We start from the raw sequence: 10,261 nt of genomic DNA on the forward strand, positions 1-10,261 counted from the left end.
TAAATGTCTGTTTTTTGCCTCTGGTCTTACTTCTTCAGGATAAAGTGGAATACTACTGCTGCTGCAGTTACTTCTGTGTTCTCTCATATCCATGGTGGATAGAGGCTTAAATTATTTTTAGTATGCTGAACTTGTTTATTTCATTCTTATTTCGAACATACAGGAAAGCATCTCTGCTGTCAATAGAAGGAGCCTGTGAAAAAAAATTTATTCCTTATGGGAGCTAAACAAAAGAAAAAAACAAATCAAATAAAAAGAAAAAGAAAAAAAGAAAGAAAGAAAAGAAATCAAGGCCTTAACATCATAGTTGTTTGTCTGAAGATCTAGTCTGATCTAAGAATAATTCTCATTTGGTCAGTGTAGTTTTTCAGCTAATCTTCAATGCATTCCAATGGCAGTGTGCAGGGTCTCATTAACCTGACATGCCTGGCAAATAAATAAAACAAACTTAAAAAGCCTGGAAGCTTCTACCATCTTTAAGATCTTGAAAAATAATTTCAAAATCAAATAAAATTTTTGGAGCTACTAGACTGACCCCCATAGGACAATACATTAATTTGGTGGTTTCCCATGTCTCTTTACTTTCCTTGTGCTTGGTATGCATTAGACATCTGTTTGTCGAGGGCTTCCAATCCCAAGGAGTATCAAGAACTGCATTTTCACTAACTGCATTGCATTCTTTTGCTTTTAAAATTCACCCTCCTATCAAGCTTTCATTTACTCCAGGAAGCACTGGAGATGTTGTAAGGCCAGAGATTACTCATAACACCTGCACTGGTTTGTTAAGTTTTGATGTCCATTATCAGAGCGTTCAGGTTCTGAATATTAAAATAAAAGCTTCTCCAGCCAAATCATTGCTAGATGTCTCCTGGAAATAGCACCAGGAACTGCATGGAGGAACACATGTGCCAAAGGGCTACTTCCTATGTTGGTTTGCAGCTTATGAATTCTCATTACTGTACAATGAAAAAAATAACAATCTTTATGGGATAGCATACCAACTTGTCTTCCCATTAAGACTGGATTTATAGCAACATCTCAGTTTACTTCAGCAACATTCATCTAGCTGTTGCTCTCAGAGTGAAGTCCGGATGCACAGATTATAGAAGAGGGCCATCTGAAATGGCTTTTTGTTTTACGTCGTTTACAGAACTAAACCCTGAATTACTCATCAGTGAGCAACCCTATCTTCAGTACCACACTACAGGATTAACTGAAAAATGCAGCCCCAGTGACAGTGTGAAGGTGTTTACTGGCAAGAATCTTAAAAAAAAGAAAAAAAGTGGGAAAAAATATCACTGTAAGTGAACTTCAGATGACAGATGAAGTTAGGGGAACACATACAAGCAAAAAAAAACCAAAACAGTGGAGCACAATAGACTAAACTTATCCTAGGTATAACTCTTGCCAGCTGGCCAGTATCTATTTGTCAAAATATATTTAATGGGAAAAGACAGAAACAAAATACCATATAAAATCTGTCCTAGAACATAGCAAATTAGTTTGTTTGGATAAATCAGCATGCTTCTATAATGAAATTCTTTCAGATAAATTACTGGTTAATGAATCTTTACCATTTCTCTGACCTCTTTCATCCCCCTTTTTATTTCACAGCATTCTATAAAGACCCAATGTACTATTTTCTTGTGATCACAGTAAATAGGGTACCTATATCACCGTGGAAACAAGATATGTATATACTATCTATGATTACTCCTTCTCTAGAGTAAAAGCCTACATTATCTGTGCAAGCTTATGGCTAATTGTTCTGCATAATATGCGGGTGTCTTATTCCTATCCACTTCTTTTGAAATTCATTTCATGTAGTTGCACAGAGCAAGCTGTAGAGTAGGTTTTATGATGCCAATAATGCAGATATAATACTTGAGGAATTCCTTTTAGTTTGGATATATTTATTTTTCCAAACATTTTGTTTGAGAGAAAATGAGATTGCTATCTGCTGTTTCCTTATTTTTTGCAGGAAAGCAAAGGGTTGTTGACTTCCTCTCCCCTCCCTTCCTTCCTTCTTTCTGAAGGTACTGTACTCATCTGAAAAAAAAAAGAGAACGAAATGATTGTTCCTGTTCTCTTTCTTAAGTCATTTGAAACACTGTCCCTGCTAGTTTTCTAAGTTTACTGCAATCTCTGCACAGGGGGAGGGAGAGAGATGGAGAAAGAGACAGAGATTACCAACATGAGAGCAGGTAGAGAGTTTAGGGCAAGACTCCTTCCAGCTTCAACAACTGGTAAGTTAAGTATAAATGCTTTTATGTTTAACTCTTTGCAAGTACAATATATATGCTTCTGTACTAAGAGAAGGCGTTAATCAGATACACATTTAACTGATAAAAAAAGTAATAACCATATGCATTGACAAGGAGTATGTTTATACTATAGTTACCTATAGTCTGTTTTTTAAATACTCATAATAGCATACTCTTTAACCAGCACAGACAAGAAAGTGTTTTCCAGTGAGGCTGGTAATATTCATAACATTATCTGCTGAGAATTTTGCATATATCCCTTCTACTACCAGAATTTTGTTTCAGGCTTCACTAACCTCATCCTGAATGTTTCAGCAAGGTTCACTGGGCCATTGCTGAAATAAAGACAGAAGCTGTGTCATATGCAAATTGATGTATTTCGTGTATCATCTGCCACTACTGAAGTCAGCTCCAACCCACCAACCTGTGCTATAGCGGGAGAAGAATTACTAGGACTTTTTTTTTTCCTTCAAATTGTACTGTGTTTTTGATTACGCATGTTTATCTCTACTCATCTGTGTATATGATTAGTCTAGGAACAGTGACTTTTAAGACGGGGTAAGACAGTTCCAGGTTCTCTCTTGAAAAAAAAGAAGTTCATGTTGTGTAGTATATAACAACTGAGTCTGATCACCAGCATCAGTAATAGGGTGGACTCAAATGTTTATTGTTTGCACTGTTGTAGATGGTGATATTTTTCATGTTGGGCATAAATGTACTGGAATGATCAGAAGTTGCATGTAAAATGAGTGATTGAATGCAAGCGTATGTTTCAAATTTTACCACCACACAGGCTTTGATAGAAGTAGAATGCAGAGGTGGGGGGAAGAATTAGGACAGGTGTCCATTTCTCTGCAAAAGGAAAGTTTGGTCATCTTCTGATCCAGTATTTCTTCAAGCTGCTGCTCTCTGAAGTGCAGGGTCCTCTGCAGGATGCCCAGAGCTTGGTCAGAGTGTCTCCAAATGGTGGGCAGGCATCACAGAGGGCTGGCAGGCAGCTCGAACTGCCCTACTCCTGCTCCCACCAGGGCACCTGGGCTGCGCTTCCACCCCAGGACAGCCCTCTGCTCCCACCCCTCACTGAACCAACTAGTGGAGATGATTTTCTTCCCTCTCTATCTGGGGTCTTTCTGCAAGATTTTCTTTAGGAACAAGTGATCTACCCCCATTTCAGTCCGATTTCTGGGTAAGTTGTAGATTGCCTTTGGTTTAGGAGCAGTGGATGGGTTCTACCAAAGGAGGTTTCTTGAACTCTTCAGCTTAACGTTTCAGCTTGGTTTAGTTCAGTACCATTTATTAGGTTTATTTGGTTACACTTAACCCATGAAGAATCCTCTGCTAATAGCAAGTGAATGCCAGATGTTGCCATGAAAACCACTTGCCACATTTTTTGCTCGGGACACCTGGGTTTATGTTGTATGTGACTGAATACTGATTCAAATGAAATAGATGGTTTGGACAGCTATTGTGACAAGTTACATGTCAAACACCTGGAAAATCACTTTTTACTTTAAATGAGAAGTAGAGGAGTCTCCCAAATATTAAAAAAAAAAATAATTAAACCAAACAAACCAAACCCAACAAAACCTAAACATAAATGCTGTAATTTTAAGAGAATTTTTCTCAAACTTTGGAGTGTTAGTCTGGATTGTAATCACCTGTAAGTTTTGGTCTAGTTAGTTCAGAAATTCAGTCTATGACATAGCTAAGGGCAATTTGCAGCCTTCAGGTACAGATTTTGCTTCTGAAGATACTAAACATTAATGTATTCTTGATTTGGACCATGTATACAAAAAGTTCTTTCTCTGAGAGATTGTCTGAAATGCATGAATAAGAATGTGTGTTCATATTCATAGTAGGTGGCCAAAAGCAGTACATATGATTTTTAAACCCATTCCCAAATAACGAGGACACAGAAAGAACATTTTTTGAAGGAATGTGTAATAATTTGACAGTGAAAAACAGACCTTCAATTTTGAAATTCATTCTTGTATTTCAGTTATTGAGTTTACTTTTCCTTCAAGTATTACATCTTAGCAATCGTTTGGAGTTTATTTGTTTTCATATTGTATAATTTATTGCTGGAATAACTGTAACATAATTTAGTCTAATGGTAGTTTGTAACACAACTAATACTTTAAGTGTCAGGAAGAGGAGGTTTTTAGCTGATATGTAATCTTTATCCCACAAGCTGAGATATTTACAAGCAGAGAAGGATATAGTCTGAGACTTGACTGAGTACAGATCTACTACCAGCTTATGGCACAATTTTAATGCTTGTGAAAGGAATTTTCAGTTATTTGCCTCTATGCTATTAAAAAAATAACATTGAAGCAATAAACCAAGAAGAAAAAGAGAGAAGCTCTGTTTATTTTGCTTAAAGTTTTATTGCTTCTATTGCTAAGGGCTATATTTATGTATATATCATACATAAGTCAGTGTATGTATTTTCTCAGAGAATTATTTAATGCAATTATTTCCATTGGATTTGTTTGGAATTATAATGAAAGAAAATATATAGAGATTTTGCTTTTGTTCTGAAAAATAAAAACAAAACTACAACAGTGATGACAAAGATGTTACAGAAGAAAGTTGTAGTCCATGGAAATCCCAGGTTAACAAGTCTGATTCAAAAAGCGTAGACACTGATATGTCTTTGTAAATGTCAATTGTCTTTTTATATTTAGGACCAGCTTCTTTAATGGTGAAAACTGTTGAGAATGAGAGCTTTGGATGCAGAATAGTACCACAGATTTGCATTCCTACCAACATTTTGGCATCTCTGATACAGATTTTTGAGCAGGAGACAATTTAAATCTATTAATTTTAAGGAGGGGTTTTTATCGGCTTTCCATTCTTTCAAATAAGAACATCAATCAGAGCCTTGCCTTAAGTCTATCTGGATGTAGAGCAGATGGTGGACTGAGAGGTACGATATGCATCTCACAGATGAACATATTGGTATGTCTTCTAGATGTTGTTTCTAGTAGTGCCAGATAGATATGCAGGATTTAGAATGCGAGAAGCACAGCGGTTGAATCACGGTAGCAACCCAAAATAAGCCTTATATACAGAGGCAGAAGAGTATGGATTACCCCAGATAGCACTTATATTGCTTCCAGTCCTTGATATCACAAAGCCTCGATGCCACAGAAAGACATCTATCTGAACGGACTACTCCAGTCAGGCAGACATGTGAGCAGAGTATCACCATGAGAAACAAAACCAGTAAAGGCTGCACAAGGTAACAGTGGTTTTCTGTGGCCATGGTTTAAGGACACAAGTCAGGCAAAGCTATGTAAAGAAAAGTAGCTTCCTAGTAGTTGATAAGAAATGGTCTATAGCTTCTGAGCATTAATGCATGTTCCCCAGTAGTAACTGACCCAGTGAAACAAATTGACCTTACTAGTGCTGTGTAGACTGCTACAGATAGTTGTAAAATTACTCATTTGTTTGAGGGACTAAGTTTATACCCCAACTGACCACGCCAAAAATAGACCACCTGTTACGAGCATTGTCTTCTTAAATGCAATAGTTTTCCCATTCTAGTTTACTAGCTCAGAAGACCACTTAAAAGGAAGGAAAAAAAAAAAGCTTGGAGATTCATAGAGAGTGTGAATGTGAAGCATTTAAAAAGAGAGAAACAAGTTTGGAAAAAAGGTGACCTGGGATTATCGTCTTTCTGCTGAAAAGCTGATATTTGGAAACTGAGACCACAGCTCTCCATTGCTGTTTAAATGTAGTGGAATGATATTCAAATTTTCATCCAATGAAGAGGCCTATCATACTTATTAATATACGTATTGATTATTTGAAACATGTATTGAATTGCATGTTGGTTGACTGATTTTTCTTTATATCTATCTGGCTTCTATGTTTGTATCTTATCTGGCTTTAAAACACTAATGATTCAATGAAATTCAACTTAATAACTTGGTGACTTGGTTTTGTAAAACAAATGTTTTGTACTGTAACACTATACTAGTGTTACACTGATCTTGATAGGCAAAGCATAACATTTTACTTCTAAACCAAAAATATTTAATGTATTGTAAAGACTTCTAATGTCATTGAAAGTAATTAAGCAAAGTAATCATATTTTAAAAGAAAATATTTTTGTGCTGTGAAGGTTATGGGAGAAAATTATGTGAATATTTGCTTTTTTTTTTTTTTTACTTTCACTCCTTATTTCCTGCCTTGTATGTTAGAAAGACACCTTACTAATTATTTGAATGAAGGCTGAAAAAAAATACTACTTTCTCTTCTCTCGGTCTTCCACTATGAATGCTAAAACACTGACACATTTCCCTTCTACTTTGTGGGTGTATATGAATTCATATGATTTACAAGAAAAAACTTAGGATAAAAAGTGTGTTTCCGGGAAATCCATTTTCCTGTTACCAATATTCATAAGAAGTAAACCTGGAAACATTAAACTTTCCAGCTTCTTATTCTCATTAGCAGCAGTAGAAGTCAGAGAACACTGAGAAATACAAATGAATCTGAAGGTTCATTTAATTGCAAACAGCTAGAAGGCAAACTGAATCTCATACATTGCTAACATCACTTTTTGCTAATGAATTAGAGAAAGGAACAATTGATTTGAAATTGAAAGCAAGGCTACGAGAGGGGTCATACATTTTTAGTTGTTAGATGATCCTATACTACAAGGAATACTAATTCATATCAAGCAGGCATTACCCATGCCAGCCTCTGGAGGCCTGATGTAAACTAGAAACCATTAAATTTCTCCTTGTAGAAACAATTTTGCAGGGTGGTGTTCCCAGAGCAGAGAAGCAGCTGTGGCAGCCCTGAGATGGGAACACATGGCTTTGTCCCTTCTAGGGGAGAAGCTTATTCTGACACCTGGCCCTCTGATATGCCACAAGTGTGTTGGCTGGGAGGGACAAGATGACTTCCAGTCTTCCTCTTCACTGGTTTGTTACTATGTCTGACTGTGCAAAAGACGCTTATGCTTTAGTCTTCTATAGTGAGGGTTGCAACATAACTGTTAGACCCTTTTTGCAGCAATGAAAGACCTTTTGTTTTGTGGAGGGCTCTGTGCTGCCTCTGCTACTGAAGACTTTGTAAATTGGAAAAAGTATGTGCTCTTACCAACACCCAATACACTAGATATAAATAAATATACCTACTCTAAAGATATCCAGGAAGAACACATTGCAATATAATTACTCTTTGAATTTTAGTCCTATTTCTGAGATGCTTTCTAAAGCAAGTAGTGTTTCAGCTTGGTATTTAGCTCCAGGTAAAAAATATTTGAAGACATTATTTGAAAACGGGGTGTCTTTCATACAGTATGTCCAGGTACACAATATTTTCTACCTGTCTACTTTTTCTTAAGAGTATTTAGAATACCTGTGTAACGAAAACAAGATCAGAGGATGAAAATGATAGGGTTGACCTGGTTTTAGAGCATCTGTCAGCTTCTAAGGAACAGCAGAAGTTTTTTTGACCATCTGGTAGGCATCAGCCTGGGTTGGTTCCTTAGTGCTAGTTTCTGAAGCTATGAAGAGTGTCCTGTATTCGTCTAAAACCATTGTCCTGTGACAGGAATTCCAGAAAACTGCAGAGGACCTCTTGGAAGAAAGAATTGATAACAATGTGATCACAGGTTTACCAAAAACTGGGCCCATCCATTTATGAAAGTGCAGGAAAATTGTATTTTTCACACAGCATCACAACAAGGAATCACACCAGCACAAATACTATATCAAACAGTTTTTCTGCATAATGCTGCACTCACAGTATGAAGTCATCAAGGTTTCCAGAATAATTTTATATATCTGTAGGTAGCATTTTGTCAGGATGCTATGGAAGCAGTCACATGCATCAAAGAAATGGTGCTGACCAACTCCTCCTCCATATCTCCTTTTCCCTCTGCCAGAAAAATCAAAATACTAATTAAAGTATTTTGATCCCAAATGCATTAATTTATTTTTTCATGTCCCTTAGAAAGGGAAGCCCACCTAAGCTTAAGCTACAGGTAAAGAAATGCAATCAAACAGATATCACTGGGTTCTGTAGGCAAATGATCAGGACGTGAATTCTCTCTAGTGGCTGCAGTGAGGATTTTCACTAGCTCGTTCAATATCAGACACAAGAACTTTGTGGAAGGTACTGAACAGAGTTAGGAGAGTAAGTTGGGACACAGTTCACACAATTATCTATTCTCTGGATAATGTCCCCTTGCTCACCACAGCCTTGCCTGCTATTCCTCCCAAAACACAGCTATTCCTCCCAAAACACAGTAATAATTTCTATCAAATCTTCCAGGTTTTTGTATGTGATACTTGGCATTTCTGCAGGGAAAAATCCATGAATAGAATTGGGAGGTTGGTGGGAAGGTGGGGAGGGAGAAAGAACAGATACTGAGAAAGTGTTTAGTAATATATGAGGTGTTTTTTTTGCAGAACTTCTTTTTATATTGCTGTTTGGCCATTCTTAGTCATGGGGTAGAATCACTGTGTTTTAATGGGTTTTTTTGTTTCCTTCTTCTTGTAATGAAGATCTGAACTGAGTTAGTATCCAGAACAAGCTGTTGGCATCACTAATGGTGAAGGATTAGTACTAGGGTGGTTTGGGGACTGTTCAGAATTTCAGATTTCAAACTATGTTCAGTTTCTTCTCACTCCCCTCCACCCCCCACCCCCATTTGGCAAAAAGTAGTTTCCTATTTGTTTATAGCTCTGGACTGTGTTCTAGTATCTGCTTATGACATTTGGCTAAGCCTGAGCTGCCATTCCCGTTCTGTATGCTAATTTACTGAATTCAGTAAAACTGGCATTTTAAATCTGTTTCAGTTTAAAATAATTAACCTCATGATTTTTTCCCTGTTAGTTGATTTACATAGAGGTTTGTTTTCCAATTGATCAAAATCACAGAAGCAATATAAAATTTGTTTTAAATTTCAGATTTTCTTCAGTTTGTGGCAAAAAAATAATGTTTATTTTTAAAACTTTCTAGAAGCTAAGAAAAGAATTTAGAGCCATAGGCAGGATGCATTTTGGGGATCAGAGAGGAAAAGCATTTGCTTTTTGCTGTTTAGTCAAGGAGAAGATTCAAGTATGGAGCACAGGTGAAGGGCAAAGCCAGGGAGGAAGCTATCTTAAGCTATTTCCTTGGAGGCACTTCAAGTGTTCAGCCAAAAATACCATTTTACATTGGAACTGAAGAGCTAAGCACATTACTCTTTAAACAAAATTAACTGATTTTTAAAAGGTAACCCTCATTTGAATGCAAGTGTGAGAGGTATGTGAAGGTGATATTTTTCTAAACAATAAATACCTATTCAGAACGGTTTCGATGATTTAACATGGATTTTATACTCTAACAGACTGAAAAGCAGACCTCCTTAATCACAGTGCAGTTATATAAAAACATATAGTTTCTTCCAGCTATATAGTTTCTTCCAATGCCCTGGTAATTTGCCTTAAGAGCAAATTTTTAACTCTGTGTCATTGCTCATGATTCTTCTTTTTTTTTTTCTTTTTTTTTTTCTGTTTGATTATTAATGGAATAAACACAGTGGTGTCCTAGGAATGGCACTGACATCTCTAATTCCTTTGCTGTGTTTCCTATTGAACTTCTATTCAGAGGGAAATGTCTAAGTCACTACTGAACCAGCATTATTGCAAGTGGGTAATAAAGGTTAATAGAGCTTAAGCAGTTCTTTCAATCAAGCAGCTTTTCCAGCAATTCTGCTCAAACTTCAGCTGAAATCTAAGAAAGCCTCATCTGGTAATTACTTTTAACAACTGGATACCAAGAGGAGTGTTCAGTAGCAGATATATTTTTCCTAATTCTGTCAGTTTCTGGATTAAACTCTCTTCTTTCAGTTCTTGTAGGACACAGAATGTCTTACTGGAACGCATGACACTTTCTACTTTAGCAACCTTCAGTTTCACTATGAGTTTTGAATTGAGTGAAACAAAAAATTGAATGTAAAAGAAACACAAAAACACAATGGTCCTGCTGAA

The 10,261-nt window shown here is 36.5% G+C and overlaps 1 protein-coding gene across 1 annotated transcript in view; it reads left to right on the top strand.

Moving 5' to 3' along the window:
• The first annotated feature begins 2,167 nt into the window (after positions 1-2,167).
• ZNF366 (zinc finger protein 366) overlaps positions 2,168-10,261 on the top strand; it is a 33,842-nt gene continuing 25,748 nt past the window's right edge. Inside the window, exon 1 of the mRNA XM_010012830.1 lies at positions 2,168-2,246. Coding sequence (XP_010011132.1) covers positions 2,168-2,246 — 79 coding nt within the window. The remainder of the gene's footprint in view (positions 2,247-10,261) is intronic.

The sequence above is a fragment of the Nestor notabilis genome, unplaced genomic scaffold (assembly GCF_000696875.1).
Source record: "Nestor notabilis isolate BGI_N333 unplaced genomic scaffold, ASM69687v1 scaffold2514, whole genome shotgun sequence".
In the NCBI taxonomy this organism is placed as follows: Eukaryota; Metazoa; Chordata; class Aves; order Psittaciformes; family Psittacidae; genus Nestor; species Nestor notabilis.